At 42.3% G+C, this 23,551-nt stretch overlaps 1 protein-coding gene across 2 annotated transcripts in view; it reads right to left on the reverse strand.

Moving 5' to 3' along the window:
* The window catches only part of SLC39A10 (solute carrier family 39 member 10), a 78,924-nt gene that overhangs the window by 31,507 nt on the left and 23,866 nt on the right, over positions 1 to 23,551 (reverse strand). The window contains exons 2-4 of one of the 2 annotated variants that reach the window (XM_059727236.1): positions 22,992 to 23,102; positions 8,100 to 9,176; positions 6,970 to 7,177 (exon numbers count right to left, since the gene is read on the reverse strand). In XM_059727236.1, coding sequence (XP_059583219.1) covers positions 6,970 to 7,177; positions 8,100 to 9,167 — 1,276 coding nt within the window. In that variant the 5' untranslated portion in view covers positions 9,168 to 9,176; positions 22,992 to 23,102. The remainder of the gene's footprint in view (positions 1 to 6,969; positions 7,178 to 8,099; positions 9,177 to 22,991; positions 23,103 to 23,551) is intronic. The other variant, XM_006276795.4, reaches the window with a different exon arrangement.

The raw sequence follows: 23,551 nt of genomic DNA on the forward strand, positions 1-23,551 counted from the left end.
TAGCAACCAAAGAAAAGAGTGGGAAGCCCTGCAGCCTTGGAGCATGTGGGGTGAGAGGGAGCTAATGAGAGGCTGAGCCTGTGAATTAGGCTCAGTACAGGCACCAGTCTGGTGCCAGTCAAGAAAGAGAAAAGGCTGCGGCACCATATTTGAGGCAGCCAGAGACATGCTGCTGTAGCTTGGGGAGGATGAAGAGTTAGAAGACATCCTCCAAGAAGGCAAAATACATTTCAGAGAAGGCAAAATACATTTCAGATCTGGATGGTGTAAGACAGTATATGCTGCAAGGACCTTGCACGCAGATGGAGGCAAGTTGTTTTGTATTGCCTGCAACATGACTCTGGATGCGTCAAGGAAAAACAGTATAGATAAAGGTACAGTACACGGAGTCTCTCACTGTTGCCGCCACCAGAGTCTGTGCTCACAAGGTGGAATTTGTGGTCCAACATGGTTCATTACAATGCCAAGAATATGCAGTACTACCAGCAGCTTGTGTTCGAGGAGCTGGAAATCACTTGGCACGCAGTGCATGCTTAAGCTTTGCAATCTCCTGGAATAGGAGGACATTCAAGATCGAATGAAGTTTGTGGCAGAAAATGCTACTCAGTTCATGGAGCCTCTAACGTATTTTGAAGGCCGGCAGGCTGTGATCTACCATGCACACAAAATGATGGATTTGATAAGATGGGTCAAAGACATGGCATCACAAGAACTGTCAAGCTGTTGCCATGAAAACCAGCGGAGAAAGGACCTGTTTCAGGCAACACCTGTGAAGTTGAACAAAAACTGCAAATACAACCTGTCACTAACACTGCAGTTCAAACAACCAGTTGCCTCCTTCCTTAGGGCTGTTCACATTTTTTACCCCAATCAAGTGCCTGCACTGAGTTCTGACCCTCAGCTACTGAAATCTATTCCTGGATGGCAGAAAACATGACAAGGAACGTATTGCTTACACTAACCTTGTTAGAGTGCCAGATGCCTGTGACTCTGTTTCTCATCAGTTTCGACATTTGTACACCCTGACAAAATCCAGCATCACCATTCCAACCAACTCCATGGATGCTTAGCATGTGATCTCAGTGTATGGACACGTGTTCACTCCACAGAGACAGAGGATGTCAGGGGCAACTGCCAGTGGATGCTGTATGCTAGCATTTAACAGCTGTCTCAGAGTTAGCCATGATTATTGGTAAAGTCATTTTTACAACACTAATAAATTATGATGATGGTATTAAGGTGGCAATGAATGGCTTCCGTGGGCCTATGAGTATAACTAGGTTATCAGCTGCGGTTCTGGCTCCTTGGCCAACCAGTGGCGAGGGGCATGACCACCAGGGCCCCTCAGCCAAATCAGTGGCATAGGGAAGGGCCCCGGTATGAAAAGACCATGAAAATGGTGGCCGGCACGACAATCCGGCTGCAAATTTTGGACTGTTCAGCTGTAATGTAGGTAGACCCCTACTGATGTACAAATCTGTTGTTGGCCTTCCTTCAGCTAGACCTAACTGAACCAGTTTGCTTTGATACTGAGGCTGGAATTCAAAGGGAAGGGGACCACACCAGGGCAGCATAGGCTTGAGAAACCAATCAGCTTCTAAATACCTATCCCCATACTATTCTGTTACTATTGGAATCAGCAGAGTACCTTGAATTTGATCATTCTCATTAAATTGGGAGGAACTTACTGCCAAATGGTACTCTGTAAAATAAAACTTCCTTTTGGAATTCTCTTTTTCTACCCCTGAAATCTGGAATAGCTAAAAAATTACCTTACTCTGACAGGGTAAAAGATTAATCTATTTTGAGTGGGTACTGACAGTTTCTCACCTGGTTGTTGAGAATGTGTGATGGATGTTTTACAACAGAAGGAAGTACTGCTGTTGCTTTTGTCCATTTTTATAATGCATCTCATGTGTTTCACGTGCATGTCAAAGATACAGATCTCCAGATGGGTACCCTTTCAGTTTTCTACAGCAAGTAAAATCACTCCCCCAGGTGACCAGCCTGTGGCTGAAGCTCTGAGGAATCTGGTCTCCTCATGCCTGTCAGATATGTTGTTCGTCATTAAAATATTCTAGCTATATAATGTTTAAATCAGTACTCTGAGGTCAAATCACATCATTTTTAGTTCCAGCCAAGTTATATCATCATCTTTTTTGGCCCTCTTATACAAGGACCCTAGCATCTTAACTTTGCACCTGGCACCACAGTATATCCATGTCTGGACTGGAGATTATGCATCCTGCCAAATACCTGCTGTCTTTCCTATACCATAGTACAGATTTGGCCAATGAATCTCTAATGGCTTACATACTTTTGCCCATGACTGGGGATCTAAACATGACATCATGATTAAGAGGCACAGCAGGATTAGAATTAGGAATTCTATGAACTTCTACATCTCTGAACTGCAGCCTTCAGTTTCTGTCTCCCTAACTTTGAGAGAAAGTCACCATGCTAATCAATGTCTATTCAGACTTCTGAGTTCACAGTATAACTATACTGGGATCCCTGGCTTTTGATATCAATATATTTAAAAAATACTTTAGGGCCTGTCATCAAGCCAAAAGGTAAGGGATGTATATAAATAACAAAAATCAAATAAAGCACTGCAGATACAAGGAAGATTCCAATTCCTGTGGGACTGTTCCACAGAGATGCACAGATCTTTTGTGTAGGTATCTTTTAATGTCCTGTACACTAGGAAAGAATTAAGTATATCCTTCCCAAAATTGTAGGTTATTAATAAATGTAATACATTTGGTTCGAACAGAGCCTTTTACAACATTTGTGATATGTAACACTACAAACACTCTAAGAATCATTATGTAATTATCTAGGAATACTAAGAAGCAACAATTTTTATGAAAACCATACATGACCTGGTTTATATTGACTTATAAGACCTTCCTAGACGTATGTACTGATCTGGCTTAATGGTGTTGGTGGAAAGGACAGGAAGGTAATAGCTTCCCATGAGAGTAACCTCTGAACAAACCTTTGGGGTATCAATTTTAAGACAATGGCATTCTTCCATGATCCAAGCCAAAATAACACAACTGTTCTGTTGGGCTGGGAAGGCTGAAAGAGCAGCAAAGGCATTTCACAGGCAATGAAGAAGTTTTACTGTCAATGATCTCTAACGTGGAGTCAAATCAATGAAATTGTTGGGCACCCGAGTCAGATCCAGGGAAGGGTGAGGCTTAGGGAAAAACAGATGTGTATAGGCTGGTATACTGTGCTTTTGTTCTAACAAATAACAGTTCTTTGCTTGAGGAAAACTCTCTTGTCCCACAGGGAACAGAACTACAGGGTCTGAGGTCCAGGCCAGCTCTAAACTACAACCAGCACCGCTATATTCGTCACGGGAGCAAAGAAACACCAACTTCAACAAACACAGCAATTAGACCAACAAAAATGCTCTTTAAACCATCATTCTAGCTAATTTAATTAATGGGGAATGGTTTTACTATACCAGTTCAAAATGCAGCATTACCATTATAGCCGCATCCACAACAAGCCTGTTTTACTAGAAAAATACAACAGCTCTGTTCCAAGATCAAAGAGTGCCTAATTCAACTCTCCCGTGGTGATTATGGTTACTGTCAGGGGACCACCATCCAAGGCTGGTCTGAATCGAAAAAATGGTTGGGGAGGTTAACACCCCCAGCACCTCCAGTCATGTGACAGAGGCCTAAAGGGGAACTACACTTGACAAAACCAGGAGGGTCAGAGAGGACATTTGCTTGGTAACTGCATCACTATGCATCTGCAAACAATTAATAAATCAGGGGTTTTGTTTTTTAAACTTTCTTCAACTCTAGGAGCCGATTCCATTGCCCCAGTTTGGGGAATAGGTCCAACTGTTCAGTCTACAGATTCCTGTTTTGTGGACTGGTCAAGATCAGGACACTAAGCCTGAACAACATGGAATCTACTTCTCCAATCTGTAAGAAGTACTGCCTGTGAACCTGCATGACTCCAGTGATATCTAACACAGCCATCACAAGTGCCTGAGCAAGGCAGTCATCTCCTTTTTGCCTACAACCCGCTCTGCTGTGTTAGCCAGATATTTGGAAGTTCAGACATAAAAGTATTACCTTGATTACATTTAATTTTAAATTATTTAGTAGCCCCCAGGGATAATCTCTCTCTCTCTCACATGAACTGCGAACACTGGATATTTTATAAGCCTTTTAAGATCCTGCAGCGGAAGGTACTACAGAACTATTAGGAACAAGCATTAATACAGTTTCAAAATGTTCTCTCAGTTAATTAAGAAACTGTTTAAGTTTTTAAACCAAGTAATCAGTCCTAACGAGGGTTGTTTATTTTAACTGCTGAAGACGACAGTATGTCTACAACATTTTTCCAAAAATCCAACTAAAACTGTTAAAAGCATATCTCCCTAGAGCGAGTATGTTGATAATAATTTAGGAGTGTTTATCTCTGTTAATTAAAAAAACCTACCAGCTTTCACCTTAGTAAAAACCCACAACCGCTTACCGGCAGAATAATAGTTACCTAAGGTTAAGAAATATTGTTTTCCAGAAGTACTACATAAAATTGCTTACTGTGATTTCCTTATTTTTAAAAGGCACCTATCAACTAAAAAACTACTCTTTCACCTGTGAAACAGGTTGGGTTTGAGGCAGACCAAATTGTTTGGAAAAAGATGTGTTCTGTAAGAAATTAGAGTGAGTTGCTTTTAGACACCACGGCAAATCAATAACACAGACCATTATATTCTGTAGCTGGCAAATGTGTTATTTGTACTCAAGATACTAGATGTCATAAGAAGTGCTAAATGTCTGCAATGAACTTCACTTATTTTCTAAATTAGGTCACTTAAAACGTTAAAGGTCTTCAAGCTTAGTTATTCATCAACTCACTCTCTCATTATCGAGATAGAAAATGCATTCTTTTAAAAAGAAGTGCTCATCTGTAGAAGCTTTCTAATTAACTTGGTACAAAGCATGTGCAAGATGACAGTTTTCTACACTGTTTCAACATTTTAATTGGCAAAAAATGCTTAGCGGCCTTTTCACAAACCTTCTTGGTAATTAAGCTAGGGTCAAATGTGCCTAAAATGAGCCTACCCTGTGAAACAAACCATTTGCTACCATACGCAGCATATAGCATACTTGGTTTCAGCAATCTTTGAACGAAGTTAATGAGGTAGTAGCTGTGTCACTATGGGAAATTTATATAGAACAAGTTAACCTTTTGTAATGCTGCTGCAGTCATTAAAAATAATTACTAACGGGGCACTCTTTCCTTCAATTATTAACATCTATCAGGACATAATTAATTCAAGCTTGATTTCTGACAATGCTAATAAGCACCTGCAAACAACTAATCAATATTCACTACTACTATTATCTTTATTTTCACAACAAGGGCAATTTTCTCCAAGGCTTTTGCAATTATAATAGTTATGCCTACCAGATACACCACAGCTAAGCATCTGTCAACATTTTTCATCAAAATGTATGGATAATGGCAATTGGAATCCCCAAATAAAAAGATATAATCTACCATTCTGACATCAGAACTATGGTTAATGACTTTTAATAAAAATTAGTAAAAAGGACTATTTAGCCTACCTCCATTAGGATACAGTAGACAAGTCTATTGTTTTCTCAAGGTACAGTGAATAATTTGAAAAAACAGAATACCATAAGGTATATTGGAAATCTCCAGTGAGATTCATTACAAAAAAGCCACTATATAATAGGAAAAGCAGTATGATATTAAGAAACTTCATAAAAAACAAACTGAAAAATATCACCAGACCCGACCCCATCAATTCTCTTAATTTTGCTGCAGTTCATGTATCTTAGAGACTTGATATTATAAAATCAGATCATTTTTAGAACTGAAATGGTAAAGTTTAAATCATATTTCACCAATAACCAGCTAGCAATGAGGACACTTATCCATTATTACTATAAGAATACTTTCAAATCAGTAGTCATAAAAATGTGCCCCCAACAGAACATCTCTGCAATTGTCCAACTCGTAGAAAAAGGTTTACATTTACATTATCTGGACTTGCGGAATGATCATATTAATGTACCTGAATGATGGGGGTAGTTCCTAGAAAACAGCTTAAGACTAAAAAGGCTGCTCCAATAGAAGAGACATTGGAAGTGGAGCAGAGCTATGAGTAAAACCCGTATCACAACTGGCACACTTGGTCAGAAATACTATGGAAAAAAAAGTCTTAAGTCTCAGCAGTTCAAAAGATCCAAATGTCATGCTTAGCCATTTAAAAGTTCAATGATTATGAGACTAGGCCAGATACTACCAACAATTAGGCAGGAAAGTGAATTAGGCACCAAAATACTGCCTAATTGCCTATTCCACACTGCTCTAAGTCCCTGAAAAACCATTAACAAGTCTTTTTTTATTTTATTTTAGTCTTCAGATATAAAGATGATGTGCAAGTCACAACAGGCAGAAAGGAGAAAGACTAACCTCCCACACCTGGCATTAACAGGGAGGAACAGGATTGCACTAAGGCACCTATTAGGTAGAATAGGTTCTAGCCTTAAATTATTAATGCCTAATTGTTGGTCCTGACTGAAATTGATATAGAAGTCAGAGGAACCAGGGAGAAAACACCTATGTGTGGGTTCGGCTGGGAGCCTTAGGGATGATCTAACCTGCAATGACTAGTACACCGTGCTCACAACTACATGAGAGCACAGATGTGATCCATCCACACTCCTCCTCATCTGTTGCTTTTAAGCTGGGAATTATTATCTCAATTTTGTTTTAGTTTTAATTTTATTTCAATTTTAATTTTGTTTTAGTAAAAGAGTGAAAAGTGTCAACTATTCGTTCACTGTATGCAAAGTCATGTGAATAAACATTAAACGGAAATGTAAAATAATAAGAAAATGTAGTTCTTAAGGAGTTACCATCTAGAATTCAGTAATTTTAGACACAGATACTACTTACCTGAGGCACCTATTTTATCATTATTCTGAGCTGCTGCACTTTTATCTTTATTCAAGTCTTCAACCAGAAGCTCATCATAATGCTCAATACAAAGTCTTCTGTCAATTTGATACAGCAGTGCAGGACACAGGTATATAAACATTTCAGGAGATATTGGAGAGCTGGTTCCAAGACCATAGTACCGCAGCAGCTGAGTGACATTTAAACACTGCAAGCATATAACACAACAAAGTAAGTATGAACTAGTAACTTCATTCAAAAGCATACAGTTGTAGAAAATTAGATGTTTGAATTAAGCATTCAGAACAAGAAGAAACTTTGACCAACAACATTATGTCATGAGCAGGGTGGAAAATAATGTATGCTAAGCCAGGTGGTAGGGAGGATAAACAGTAATAATTGCTGTATTATGTATAATACGCTCCCCCACCCCCACTGAATAAAAAGAACTTGATTACGTCGCTGAAAATGGATTTCAGATTTTTCAAGTTTTACTTTGGAAGGTCAATAAAAAGCAAAAATACGAAGACAACTTCTGGTGCATGAAAGAAACAACATAGTTATACACTTCCACTCCTCATCTGGCAGACAATTTCATTTTAAATTTAATTCTAAAACCGACTCAATGTACAGCCCATATATAATTGTTCTGCATCTACTTCCCCTTCATTGTTAGAATTTAGGACCATGACTTCTGAAATGTGAGGCACATAGGGAAGATATGAACGTTATTACTATGAAGCGTTATGTGAACTTTTCAAAATCATTAAAAGCTTTAAGAGATGCAGAAAGAAGTCAAATATTGTAAAAAAGCTCTATATGAATTTCAGGGAGGAGGAAAAAGCAATACTTAAAATCTAAATAGCTTAGCATGATGACTTTGAATCAAACTTCCCCTGCATCCAAAAGTAAATGAACCAGTTACTGAACAAAAGACAGGGTAAGTAGTCAAATCAAGGAGCAGACAAAGCAGTATCAGCAAACATTTTAGTGCTTTTTAAGTTACCCTGACTGCCTTATTCTCGCATGTGTTTATTAGCAATAGTTTTATCTGCTATTATGCTTCCTTCTATAGGCATGTTTTCACAATAATAATGAAGATGCACCTAAAAGCTGTGATTTGCACTCACCTCTTCGTGTTCATGGTCATCCTCACCATGATCTTTGTGACTACGTGCTGAAAATATAGCATGTTTTTTTACATTAATCTGTTTATGAGGTGCTTCTCGCTTGCTGGTATGATGGTATCCATCCTCACTACTAGGACTGGGATCTTGATGTCCATGACTAGTAGCACGATCATTATCGTGTTCATGAAGGTGTACATGTAAGTGAGATCCATCATGTACATGATCGTGTTTATGAACATGATTATGCTCATATTGATCATCTGGCTCATGGTCTGGAACAAAGTCTTGTGCAGTATCTCCCAAAGTCTCTCCGATTTTCTTCCCTTTTCGTCTCTTCTTGTGTTTCCGTCGTTTTCTGTCAGGTTGTTCTTGAGTTGTATTTGTCTCTGTTGAAGGCTCATGGTTCTGCTCTCCATGTTCATTGTGACTGACTGACTCATTGCGAAAATGACGTGTACCATTATGTTCAAGTTGATGATGCAGATGGTGGTGACGATGGTGGTGGTAAATGTGGTCATGAACATGTTTACTATCAAGTTTTACAGATGTCCGTGTTGTTTCCTTCTCAGAGTCGCATTTATGGTTTCTCTTTGTGGAAATGCCAGTTTGGTTTTCTGCACCTGAGTGGCTATGGGAATGAAGATGGTTATGAGAATGAGAATGCTTCCCTTCTTGTACCTCTAAAATATCCAAATGGGAAACATGATCATGGCCAATATCCTCATGATTAATCTCCACTACTTTTATCTCTCCAAGGCCAAGACTTATCAGCAGTTTTTCCAGACCAAAAAATGACAATCTTCCATTTTCACCATAATGATCAAAAAGCTTTTCAATGTAGTATTTTTGTTCATTTTCAGCTTCCAGCACCGAAAATTTACTTGGTGCAGATACTGTTCCTCCATTCTGGAGATATGATGCTTCCGAGATCTGATAGTCATTATGGTTGTGTGCCTGGCTCTCTTCAGGACCATGGTCATGTCTCTCTTCGTGGCAATGACTGCACTGATGAAAGATGAATGTCAGCAAACAAATGAGGCAAAATTTTGTGTGCATGTGTACCTTCATCTCTGTTTCCTAGAAGAAACAAAAAAGGGAAGCACTCAAATGTAAAAACTCTCAACATTTCCAATGTACCCATCTCCCACTTGTTCTGTCGCTTAAGCAAAATAAATAAAATAGAATTCATGATAGAGTTCTGCTTCACATGCATTTATTGCCCAGCAAGTAGCAGAGTCCCTGTCTCAAGCAGAGCTCAACATCCCACAGAGTATTACCAAAGATGAAAACTGCAAGAAAAAATGTAATCTTTCACATGAAACAAGGAATATGGAGAGCGTAAAATTTCTCTAATCATATGGCCTGCAGATCACTTCTAGAGCTACTGGTTTACAATAGTACAAATCCTGGTTTTCTTACCTACTAAGGTAAAAATATTAACTTATCCATGTCCTTCCTGAAATACAGTGCCCAGAACTGGATACAGTACTCCAGCTGAGACCTCACCAGTGCCTAACAGAGAGGGAGGGGATCTACTGGCCTAATAGACAGCTTATCTAATAGCTTCTTGAATCAGCTTTAGCCAAAAGAGTCAAAATGCCCCACTGAAGTGCCCAATGTATACAGATGCTGCAGAGTTGGGTTTAACTAACACACTGCTTCATCTGGTAAAGTGTATTTGGTTTTGGGTTTTTTTTTTTTAATGTCTGCAAGCAGCCTACGTTACTATCTAGTTACTGGTTTTTATTTTTTACTCTTCCACACTATAATCATGTCCTGTAAACTCCAGTTAAACACATTCTCCCATATTTATGGCAAGGCCTCTCATTTACCAAAATATTTCCCAAAGTATAAGTTCTGAAGTAACAACTGCACTTAACTCTGCTTCACTATCTCTTGTGGGCATAAAAATGGCATCTACCAGAAACAAAATACTAACTTGTATGTAACCAGTGATAATTTTAATTGACAGCTCCCATAGAATACGTGAACTAGCCAAATGGTCCTGACAAATCATGACATATTTTGAGACTTTTAACACTGTACTACTTAAATCAACATGCCCCTTCAAGATGGAGCTGACATTTTATATGCAATGCTTTGAACCTTTTTTAACAGTGATGGATTTGGTCATAGGGGAAGATACGAATAATACAACTTCTCTTCTGTTCACCTTCTTTGATCTAAGAAAGGAAAAGAGCAATGGGAAGTTCCCACCTCTACAGAAGACTGATGGTGAAGGAATCAAGTGCAGTCCCATCACCTGTCTTTAACAACTGTATTCAGTTGTCTTAACCAAGTGTCTGTTAAACTGTAGTAATCTTTTTAACACTGATGATGTTGTTTCTGCTCTTAACTAGTTGAGCACTTGCTTTCAGAACTGGGATGAATTTGGCCCATTCAGACCCCAGATCACTTTCATCTAGCCACTCTTCCAATTCAAATCTTCCTATAATGTCATATATTTATATTCTGTACTTATTTGAGTATGAGATGACCCTAATTATAACATTACCCCAATAATTACATTCTATATATGGAAAAAAAGTTATAAAGTTAATATAATTTGCCAGGTACAGAATATCTAATTATTGGACGTTTGCCTTTGAATTGTCCCCCTCTCAATGCTATAGCAAAGAAAATAAATCTGGAGGTCAGGTCCCTTGCTCCCCCAGAAATTCTTATCCTTGCAACCCCTTCCACCCTTCCTTGCTGTCAGACCCTGCTTTCCCTAAGCACATGGAAGTGAGAAGCAAATTTGAAAACCCTGACCTAAAAATAAACATACCTGTAGTAACTTGCATATAGGGAAATTACTACAGGTACTCACAGACATCCAGAATTGATGCAGTTTACCTCTTTTGAAACTACTACAAGTTTTAGCACAAATACTTCATAAACACACATTTAAGCAACACTTCTGTACCTATTTGTGTATATATTTTAAATAAATTTTTCGTTTCAAGCCAAATCAAGTTCAAATCCATGAATCAGTCCAGAACCATATGTGGCCCAACAGGCAAACATCCTCCACCCCCATCAGGAGTGTCAGATGTTTCCAATGTCTTTTGGTGCACATCCTACATGCAGGCCCAAGCCTGGAGGCTTGCGGTTCAGATGCCCCCAAGTTTTGCCTGCCCCCAAGTTTTGCCTGGCCACAGGAACAAGCTAGAGAGGAGCCTCTCATTTCCATAAAATGGGCTTTAAGCCCCAACACCTTGGCAGGTACTAAACCAGACCAGAAGAACAGTTATCCCAGACAGGGCTTAAGGAAAACTGCGTTCTTGGACCCAGATACAAGGTATTTCCCCTGCCAGGTAAGTACACTTGATCTGAGCTTTCAAGAAAAAAATACACATGATATTAGTCCAAAGCCAAAGGCTCATGATTTATCATCTAGGTTCATTGGGCTGGGTCCCAGCAAAGACAACAGCATTTCAAGTCATGGTGACACCACAGCTCAGCAAGTGTGCGCGCTCCAGATACTCCCCACAAAGGATCCATGTGCTAATTAGCCCCCACTCATGATTGGAACCAGGTGCTCCTGTCAAGTCCTGGGATCCTCCAGAATGTATCTGAAGATGAGGCACAGGGCTATCTGGTCCAGTTCCATCTCACAGAGGGCAGGGACATACCAATCAGATGCGACAGGCTGACACAGGGGGCTACAGAGGGATTCTGGGTAAACTGTTTGGGGCCTCGTTTGATATTTGCCAGACATTAAAGGCTGGTGAAAAAAACAGGACTCACTGGAAATGGGACAGAAAAGTGCAGGCTCAGCTATGGGAGTGAAGAGCAGGTCAAAATATATTCAGTGCTGTGGCTTGCCATGACTTAAAAAAGTCAATGCTGGGGTGGACTGCTTGCAATGGGTGCTACCATATGACAGCATGCTAGGTTACTGTAACCTAATGGGAAAAAGGGACTGGGAAGGGCTGGAAAACTGTGGTTTGCACAGAAGGAATGAAGATTCTGGGAGTACAGATGGACACGAAAAGGAAAGGCAATGAGACCTGGGAAAAGATAAGATCACCAAGATATGGCAGATGACAGCCCTCTGGAAACAGAATGCTGTCTAAACAAGGTAAAGTTGAACTGACAAAGACAGTATTATTACCAGTGATCCTCTATGTAGGAATTGTGCTTCCTTGATATGGCGACAAGCACATGGTGACAAGCATGAAGGACACAAAGAAAATTGTGCGCCTTTTTCCGGGACAGCAAAAGGGAGAGGATGGTGAGGCAAGAGATATACAAGGAAAAAGAAACAGGAAGATGGGGAATGCTGAACATAGAGGCATTTATTTATACAAAATTCATTAGCAGAATGTGGATGACAAAAGGGAAAATGGAAAGCTTTTGCAGGTACTTTGCCAGAAGTCTTGAGGACATGGGAAAGAGGGAAGGAGGGATGAAAAACGCCTTGGGCTTAGACTCTCCCCCTACCCAGCCCACTATTCAAGAGCTAAGTTCATGGCACAATATGCACTGTTAGAAGGGACCCCGAAGAAATGGGAAAATAATAAAAGCCTTGAAATGAACAGGGACAGAGGCAGAATAATGGAAGGGGGGAACCTGACTAAGTCAGTCAGCCAGTGTGGCAAGGGATGTGGGAAGCACAGGTGAAGAGGCAACATGTAGAAATCACATGGATGGTGGCTTAAAAGGTATTACCAGTAAGGGAGAGGTTATGCAGATGGGGATTACACAGATCAGAAAAATGCCCAAGTGAAAACTGTGAGAACACACAGTTGCCTTACCACATGTTTTAGGAACACGAGTATACAGAAAATCATAGAAAGTTAGGGCTGGAAGGGACCTCAGGAGGTCATCTAGTCCAACCTCCTGCTCAAAGCAGAACCATCCCCAAATAGATCATCCCAGTCAAAGTTTTGTCTAGCTGGATCTTAAAAACCTCCAAGGATGGAGATTCTACAACCTCTCTGGGTAACCTGTTCCAGTGTTTTACTATCCTCCTAGTGAGAAAATTCTTCCTAATGTCCAACCTAAACTTCCCTTGCTGCAACTTGAGACCATTGCTCCTTGTTCTGTCGTCTGCCACTACTGAGAACAGTCTAGCTGCATCCTCTTTCAAACTCCACTTCAAGTAGTTGAAGGCTGCTATTAAATCCCCCCTCAATATTCTCTTCTTTAGACAAAATAAGCTCTGTTCCCTCAGTCTTTCCTCTTAAGTCATGTTCCTCAGCCCCCTCCCCATGTTTGTGGCTCCTCTGGACTCTTCAATTTGTCCACTTCCTTTCTGTAGCGGGGAACTCAAAACTAAACACAATACTCCACATGTGTCTTCACCAGTGCTGAATAGAGGGGAATAATCACTTACCCTGAACTACTGGCAGCACACCTACCAATGCAGCCCAGTATGCTGTTAGCCTTCTTGGCAACAAGGGTACACTGTTGGCTCATATTCAGCTTATTGTCCACTGTAAACACCAGGTCCTTTTCTGCAGAGCTGCTGCCCAGCCAGTCAGCTCCCAGGATAGGCGACTTGTTTGGGGTGGTATGGGAGGGGGGGCACATCCCCCCCCCCTCCCCAAGATTGGCCACCACCACTGAGTTCTGTGGGCAGTCACCGCTTGCCATCCCCTCCTTTCACTGCCATGGGCGGTCACTGCTCGCCTCCCCCCCACACCCATGCTGCCAGCACCTGCAGGTGGTCATTGCTCGCTGCCAAAGTCACTGACTACAAATTGTGCCCCCCCTCCCCCCAGTTTTGGGAGGCACCAGGTGTTCATGGCCCGCAGCCTATACTGGTGCATGGGACTGTTCCATCCTAAGTGCAGGACTTTGCACTTGCCCTTTGTTGAATCTCATGAGATGTCTTTTGGTCCAATCCTCCAATTTGTCTAGGTCACCCTGAATCCTAGCACTACCCTCAAGCATATCTACTACTCCCCTCAGCTTGGTGCCATCTGCAAACTTGCTGAGGGTGCAAACTATGCCATTTTCCAAGTCACTGATGAAGACACTGAACAAAACCAGCCCCAGGACCAACCCCTGGGGCACTCCACTTAATACCAGCTGCCAACTAGACATTGAACCACTGATAACTACTCTCTGATCCCAATGCTCCAGCCAGTTTTCTATTCACCTTACAGTCCATACTTCCTTAGCTTGCCTGCGAGAATGCTGTGGGAGACCATATCAAAAGCCTTGCTAAAATCAAGGTACACCACATCCACTGGTCTCCCCACATCCACAGAGCCAGTCACCTCATCAGGTTGGTCGGGCATGACTTCTCTCTGTTGAATCCATGCTAACTGGAAGGTGTGGAAGAGGGTGGGGAGGCTTGCGAAGAGAACCAAATGGAGTAATGTATTGACATATGAGATGGTGATGTATGGAATGAACCAAAGAGCAAATGGGCTGGCAAATGAGACTCTTGATAATGTGCATGAGAGTGGCCACATAGAAGATGCAGAACCTGTTGGAGTGCAAAGGACTATTTTTCATACCACAAGAATGTGTGCAGCTAGCCACGCATGAACTGCAAACATATATTGAAAGAGATGAAGAGGAGCTGGGAGCAAGGAGCGAGATGAACAAGTGGAGGTTAAAAGACTGGGGAATGCTGTTCTGGGAAAATTCTGAGCACAGGGAATAACAGGATGGGTTGGGAGGAAACTGATGAAAGCATGACAGGCAATGCCATCTGAAGAGATGCGGGTGGTAAGGGAAGCCTGTTATATGAGAACTGACACAGAAATGTTAATATGATGTGGAATAAAAGGCAATGCTGATCACTTAAAATGGATAATTCAGGGGAAGGGGATGCATTTTTATTTAAGCTGTACGTAAAGAAGAGGTTAATGATGCCAGAGGATAAGAAGCACATAGGTGAATGAAACGGTAGATGTCAAAGGATGCAAATGAGAAGATTCTATGTTAGTTTGGATAATATTTTATGTAAAGTGATGCAACCTGTTTTGTTTTTAATGTAGGGAGGGGAAGATTTTGATTTTAATAATAGAAAAAATAGGTTCTCAGCAGTAATGTTTGCCTCATATGGGCCATGTGTTTGAGAGTCATACTCAGTGTTGGCTGCAATTTAATCTACTTCATAGTTGGTTTCCATTACTGAACACACATTGCTTTTGGCAGCAGTTTGATGATAGATAATGTATTTAATAAGGTTTCCTAGTATGCCAGTATAAGACAAGGGGCTCCTCCCCACAACTTGATTGGGGGGGGGGCGGACTTGCCTTATATTCGAGTAAATACAATACATATGTAGTTATTTTAGGTTTTGCATTGCTGCCTATTACCCTAGCCTCTGAGCATGCTCCACGTTAAAATACTGGCAAAAGACGGCCTCATTGTTTTGGGAGAGGAGGAAAGAGAGAGCCAGAGTGAAAAAAGAAAAAAACCCCAAAAACTAAAACAATATTTCCCCCCTTTTCCCCTTTCCTATAAACATTCTGGTTGGAGTAGAAAGTGTGATTTGAAGTGTGATCTTAGAAGCTCATTTTACAGCCTTAATTCTAGAGTACTTTACCACATTCTGCTGCTTTAACTTTGTGATCTGCATTGTACCACAGGCTGGAAACAGCCATATTTGGTGGAGTGTGATCAGCTGTATGCCAATATGCTATGGCACAGCTGACTGCAATCCATTAACACCTATAGACATCCCTGGTTGCCTTGCCCCAACTTGGGGCATGTCTGGAAGCAGGGAAAACTTGGGTCCCCCACTACACGTTCGCAGGCACCCAGAGGAAATTTCTTTGCAAGGGAGCCCTCCCTAAAGTGCGCTTGCAAACACAGATTGGGGTACTTTCACTGGGGTCCCTCTTCCATGTTACCAAGTGCATGGGGAAATCTCTCTGTATGGAGCGGGTTTGCAAGTGCAGAGGTGGGAACCCAGTGTGAATACTTCCATGCTTGCAGACCCACTCAGGGAAATTCCTTGCAAAAGGATCCCCCGCAACTTCAAATGTCAAGGGGAGAACCTGAGTTTCCTCCTCCACGATTCCAGGTGTGCTTGAGGAAATCCCTTTGCAAGGGATTTCCCTGCATGGGTTGGCAAGCAGGCATGTGGGAAAATCCTTTGCAGAGGGATTTCTCTACATGCTTGCAAACAAGGTGGGGTGGACCTAGGTTTCCCATTCCCTTTGGGGGAAATCTTGCAGGCAGGCAGCAGCGGCCCAATGTGCAGATCCAGGGGCACACGCCCCCCCATACCCTCTCAGGTGCATGCAGCAGAGGGAGCCCCTCTGCCCCCCGTAGACAAGCTGTTCGTGGCTCCATCTCGTGCTCTGCCCTGCCCCAGCTGTACAGTGCCTGCCCCCACCCCAGTGCCAGCCCCACTTCCTCCCTCACCACAAGGTCCTTGATCTGTCCCTGCCCTTCCCTTCTCTCACAACAAACTTACCAGCTAGATGCTGCTTCCCAAGTTGCCCGGCTGCATATCAGCAATCAGATCGGTATTGGTCGATATGGTTCATTAAAAATTGGCTACTGGTATCGGCCCAAAAATTCTCTATTGGTGAACCCCTATTTCTTACTGAGATGTGTTTGGAGGGCTTTGTGGTATCTAGGGGTCTGTAGGAATTTGATGTTGTACACAAGATGTGCTCATGTTTGCCTTGCTGATGCAGGTTAACAGGCAACTGTATTTGCACAAGCCGGAGCCTTTGCAAATTGTTTGCCACCTATTTATTTTCAAAACTGAAATACACAATGTCTATCCCAAAGATGGCATGTTTAAGTGCTTTGTGATACAGAATGTTCTCTTTATAGACAAGAAAAAGAAGCTGTTCTATCTATAAACCAGAACCAGAATATCCAAAGTACAAAGTAACATAAATTAACCTTTTTTTTTTTTTTAAATGTGACCAAAACTAAAAATATCTTTGCAAGGAAATTCATGACTAAAGCATGACCATAATCCTCTTCACTCCCTCATGATACTTTTCATGTGACTATCACATACTGTACTACTAAATACATTACTTTGAAATGTAAGTCATGCATTCCTAATTGGGGTGTTTAGCACTGAATGGTACCTTTTTTTCCTGAAAGGATAAACAGTTAAATGACCTGTGGTCCTAACCAGATGTCAATACAAAGTTCAACACATCACTCAAACCAGTCTGCTTTACTGCTAATGTCTCAGCCCCTGGCAATATTACATCACTTATTTAAAGTCATAACAGTTATTTTACTGTTCTCAACAGAAAAACATAAACCTTTACAAAGTAATTATGTTCTTCATAGTACTATGTAGCAGTGTCAATGCATGCAAGAAAGCTTACAAAGCACAGAGCATGCCTGTATATACCATTCCAGATTTCAAATATAGTTACAGCAACATTTCTCTATACAGCCCCATTTTTATCAAAATATCAGTTCCCAGCTTCTGTAGGTCAGATAATATCCATATATATTAAATGCCAGAGTACTAGTGTATACATTTTTAATGTTTCAGTGGAATGGAAAAGCTTCCTCCTCAGTTACCCCAGTAATGAAAAATGTTACTGAAACTGTCCTTTAAGTCCCCACAAAGGAACAAGGTAGAACAGGCTGGGAGACATATCAGAGGTATATAAGAAGTCCTGTCAGTCTGGTCCGCTCCGAGTTCCTATACCACCAGCCTTTGCCCCTCACTTTTATTCAGACAATGGTTTAATGGGGCCAGAAAATCAGTTCCATACTGCATGGGCAGCTACCAGAAAGGGGCAGGCGGGGGGGAGGAGAGTGCCAAATTAAGAGCAGAGGAAGAGACTTATGGACACTAGGGACTGTGGGTTATGTTACAAGAGACCTTGCTCACACCCTCCAGCCTTGCCATGAGAATTGGAAAAAGGAAATGAAAAATCCCAGGCAGCCATTACATTTTTCTATTTGCAAGTAGAAAACACAAAAAACCTGGCATTCAGATAATGCCAAAGCTCCACAACTTGGGAGAGCTTAATTTCCCGTGCCAGAGGTAGTTCTCTTACACCAGTTGGCCCGCTGATTTTAAATTAAACAAATGCACATATAGTACAAGCGGGTGCATCTTCCCTTTTCCTCAGTACAATGAACCACCCATAATAAACTCAGTAATGAATGCTTAAAAAACACAAACCTGAATATATGGGCCTAGCCTTCTGATTATGGGCTCTGGGATATTTAGAGGGTGGATAACAGTAGCACCAGAGACTGAACAACTACTTGGCCTTATATAGCACTTAAAAATGTTAATCCTCATGACACACATTGCAAGTATCATTATCCTGAGATTATAAAATGATAACATGTGAACAGCACATCAGCAAAGGGCAGAAGATCTGTCTTGGATAAGCACAGATCCACAATGCCATCTGCTCACCTATCAGGTTACAACTATTTAATTAAACAGGTCCTTAAATGAAACAAATACTCAGTATTTACAGAATCTTGGTTTCAGTTTATAGCTTCCTACACCATGTTCGCCTCTGCCCCTGCAATTTCTCTATCATCCTCTGCTTGAACTGTTTCTTCCATTTAATATTTGAAACACTGTTCTCGTCATACTCAAATTCTGTTAAAAGTCTGGATTTCTACTGCCAATGCTATTTAAACCCACTGTTCTACACAGTGATTGACTGGTTCAATATTTAAGGTTTTAAAAATAAAACCTAAACCCAAAATTGCTTTCATTCAAGTTTCAATTAAGTTTGAATTTAAGCCTACCATTCTAGTGCTTGCAATCCAGATATTGGGCCTTTTGGTTAGGATATAAAAAAGTGAAATAGATGATATATTTTCATTGTCTAAGTTGAATAAATTATAACCAGAATGATTTTTCTTTTCCCTCTCCTTCCTCTTCTCCCCCCCCCCCCCCCCCAATTTAGCAGTCAAAGATATTTTTAAAATCCAGGCATGGATATTTTGTTGATGTGTATTTAAATGGGGAAGCAAAGTTAAGTTTCTCTTCTGTTTGACAAGTCAAAGGTTTTTCTTTTATTCCCTACCTCTAGGGAGCTCCACTCTATACCTGGCCTATCTGCAAGAGTGAAAAGATCTCTGGAAAGTAGGCTTATCGCCCCAGCGGCTAGAGAAAGACATTCAAAAAGCCTGAGCCTGAATTGATTCAATCTTTAGCTAGGCTAAATCAGTTTTGTAACTGGACAGACATCCCAGACATGCAGGCACGTGCCTGCAGTGGCTCAGGCTAGGCGCCAGGGGGCACTAGAGCAGCCCTCCTTTCTTTCCACAGCATGAAGCTGAGGGGGGCGTGGCCAGGCTCCAACAGAACCTCTGATTAAACCAGCAGGGAATTGATAAGTGTTTATCACCCAATTCAGAAAACAACAGAGGGACATTACTAGCTACCTGCCGATTCTGTTCATTGATTCATCAGGGACCATAGCCATCACGTGGTCTGTTCGCTCATACATGGCAAGAGCGAATCATCGATGTAGGGTCAGAGGGGACCTGAGATCATCAAGTCCGACACCCTGCCTTGGGCAGGAATGAATACTGGGCTTGTATGACCCCCACTAAGTTAAGCTCATATGACCCCAGTTAGGTAGTTATCAAGCCTCCTTTTAAAGACTGCTAAGGTAGGAGCCAGCACCACTTCCTTTGGAAGTTGGTTCCAGATCCTAGCTGCCCTGACTGTGAAGTAGTGCCTCGTGATGTCTAGCCTGAACCTACTCTCAATCAACTTGTGGCCGTTATTCCTTGTTACTCTGGGAGGCGCTTGGGGGAACAGGGTCTCACCGATTCCCCTCTGGTCCCCCCTGGTAAGTTTATAGATGGCCACTAGGTCCCTTCTCAGCCTTCTCTTGTGAAGGCTGAATGGGTCCAGGTCGCTTAGCCTCTCCTCGTAGGGCCTGCCACGCTGCCCCCTGATCATGCGAGTGGCCCTCCTCTGGAACCTCTCGATGCTGGCCTCATCCTTCCTGAAGTGTGGCACCCAGAACTGGACACAGTACTCCAGCTGTGGCCTGAGCAGTGTCGCATAGAGGGGGAGGATCACCTCTTTGGACCTGGTCGTGATGTATCTGTGGATACATGACAAGGTGCAGTTAGCCTTGCTGACCGCGTCCTCACATTGGCAGTCCATGTTCATTTTAGAATCGATAATGACTCCAAGATCTCTTTCTGCCACTGTGCTTTCAAGAAGGGAGTTCCCCAGCCTATAGGTATGCTGCTGGTTCTTTCTCCCTAGGTGCAGTACCCTGCACTTGTCAGTATTGAATCCCATCCTATTCTCATCCATCCACCCCTGTAACCTGTCCAGGTCCAGTTGTATGCTGTCCCTCCCTTCCAGCATGCCCACCTCGCCCCAAATCTTGGTGTTGTCAGCGAATTTGAACAGGGTGCTTTTTACCCCCTCATCCAAGTCGCTGATAAAGAACTTGAACAGTAGGGGCCTGAGGACCAAGCCCTGGGGGACTCTACTGCCCACTTCCCTCCAGGTTGAATATGATCCATCTACCACCACTCTCTGGGTGCGGCCCCCTAGCCAATTTGCAACCCATCTGACTGTGTAGGCATCAGTGCCACAGTCACCTAGCTTTTTAATGAGAATGGGGTGGGAGACAGTGTCAAAGGCCTTCCTGACGTCTGGAAAGATGACATTTACCACGACACCTGCGTTCAGTGATTTTGTGACCTGATCATAGAAGGCTATCAGGTTGGTCTGACAGAACCTGCCCTTAATGAACCCATGCTGGTTGCCCTTTAGCATCCTCCCCCCTGCTGGTCCCTCCCAGATATGCTTCTGGATATTTTTTTCAAAGAGCTTCCCCAGGACCAAAGAAAGACTAATGGGCCTATAGTTGCCTGGGTCCTCCCTCCTCCCTTTTTTGAAAATGGGGACCACACTGGCCTTCTTTCCGTCTTCTGGCACCTGGCCAGAGCACCAAAAGTGCTTGTAAAGCCGTGCTGGGGCCCTGCGATGACCCCTGCCAATTCCCTCAGCACCCTAGGGTGGAGTGTGTCTGGACCTGCTGATTTGGACACGTCCAGCCCCTCCAGAAGTTCCCTAACTCAGTACTCCCTTACCCTAGGCCTGGCAGAGTCACTCCTGAGTCCGTCCTGAAACCCGGTGAGGGAGAAGTCCTGGTCCCTGCTCAGACAAATGGAGGCAAAGCATTTGTTACAAAGGTCTGCTTTTTCATCTGGTGCAACCACCAGATTGCCAAGTGTATCCTGCAGGGGCCCCACGTTGCCTGGTGCCTTCTTTTTACTCCCTATGAATTTAAAAAAAGGACTTGTTGTTGTCCTTGATCCTTGTACCTAGCCCGAGTTCCATCTCCGCCTTAGCCTTCCTAACAGCCTCCCTACAGGCTCTTGCTATGTAGGTATAATCCTCTTTGGTGTTAGCCCCTCCCCCGCTTCCACTGGATGTATGCCTCATTTTTGGCTTTCAGATGTTCCTGAATGCCTTTGGTGAGCCAAGGGGGCTTTTAAGCACTCTTGCCCCCTTTGACTCGCTTTGGGACTGTCACCCCTTGGGCTCGGAGGATTGCCTCCTTAAGGAACGAGGACTCATCTTGGATACCTAGTTCCCCTACTCTCCAGGACCGCAATTCCTCTCCTACCAATCTCAACTCATTGAAGTTGGCCCTCCTGAAGTCAAGGGCTACTGCCTTGCTGCAGGCCCTTGACACCCTGCGCTGGATGGTGAATTCCAGTAGGTGATGATGACTATTGCCCACGTGGTCGAGGACCTGGAGTCCCCTCACCAGGTCGTTGCCTGTGGCCAGGACCAGGTCCAGCAGGGCATTCTCCCTGGTGGGACTGTGCACCTCCTCGGTTAGGTGGAGGTCTTGTATCCGAGCAAGTAACCTACGTAAGCAGTTTGAGCTGGCTGACTGCTCCTCCCAGCAAATGTCTGGGTAGTTAAAATCACCAATGACAACCACATCCCTTGACTTAACTGCCTCTGTGAGCTGACCCAAGAATTCCCGATCCAGCTCTTCCCCCTGGACACCCACCATAGTAGGCACCCACCGTTAAGTCCCTTTCCCCGCGACCCCCTTGTACTCTGACCTAGAACACTTCAGCCTGCTAGTTGAGGACGTGTATTGCTCTTTGATGTAGAGCGCCACACCTCCGCCTTTCCTTCCCGTTCTGTCTCGCCTTTATAGTCTGTAGCCCCTAATATTTACCACCTAATCATGGGTTGAATCCCACCAGGTTTCAGTGAGAGGAGGGGGGAATTCTTGCTTAGCAGGGAGTGGTGAGGGGGAGGGGGGAGGAGTTGTAGCCAGGGAGCAGGGGCCAGCCCTGAGAGCATGTTGGGATGCTGGGGTAGTCTGGTTTAATCTTAAACCAGCAATGGGTCTGGTATAAATATTGCATAAACCGGTTTGAGCCAAATCAGTTAAGTCTGATACTAGATTCAACCAGGTTTATTTCAAACTGGTTTCAGCCATTCTCAAACTGGTTTATGTACACTGAACATCTGTTCTGTTATAGGTTTAAATGAATTTCTGACCACTTAAACCGGTTTGTGTGTAATGTCTGTCCCTAGCCAGTGTGACTAAAGCAACACCACTTAAAGCTACAGACAACATGAAAAAATTCATGCCAAACAAAAATATCAAACATATGTTTCAACTAAACTTTCTTTATGCTTCTGGAGTTTTCAGAAGTATAATCCAGAAAAGGAAGCCAGATATACTTGTTGAGCAAGTTGTTCTCTCTACTCATCTACTGATCCTATTAAACAAAATGACATTTATTCCTTTTCAGAATTAGACAGAATAAGGAACCTGTGTAAAAGCCTTTTACAAAACATGAGATAGGACATTATTTGTAAGCAAACTGTTGAACATCCAGACATGTTTCTCTTAAATCCAGGCTCACTTACTGCAGCATAAAAATCCCTTGGAAGCAATTTACTAGTACCAGCTCCCTTCTGAAAAGGGTGAAACATTTCATATTAATACTCACTGCAAAAGTATAAAACAGGATCAGGCAGGCTGAATAACGTAGCACGATAAAATTGGGTTTCCAGGGAGTACGGACAGCATCATAACAAGTGACAGTTTATCAGGTGTCCACCTTAAAATTGGATTTGGAACAAGAACGACACATGATTTATGGGTATAAATTCTAACCTATCCAGGATTATTCTTAAAATTAAAACCTAAATTTTACAATAAGTTAACATAATTTGTCATGAATGATCATTTAAAAAGGTGATTAGGGAAAGGATATGAATAATGGAGGAACAAAAGGGACACAAGTATAGAATAAGCAAACAGAAAATAGGCAAATAGGAAAAGGGTATGATTAAACACAGAAAAGGGAATTAATATATCTGTTAAGAGATAGATTATATGTTCATTTTCAAATTCACCAAATTAATAAAGATTTAGAACCACTCCTTGTACAGCATGAGAGAAATCTGAAAAGTTTTCACTTGTGGCTGAAGATCCCAAGTGCTTTTAATACACAAAGCAAACCAAGTGCAGTGAGAACATTTTCCATTTATTCCTTATGATTACAAA

The sequence above is a fragment of the Alligator mississippiensis genome, chromosome 4 (assembly GCF_030867095.1).
Source record: "Alligator mississippiensis isolate rAllMis1 chromosome 4, rAllMis1, whole genome shotgun sequence".
Lineage (NCBI taxonomy): Eukaryota > Metazoa > Chordata > Crocodylia > Alligatoridae > Alligator > Alligator mississippiensis.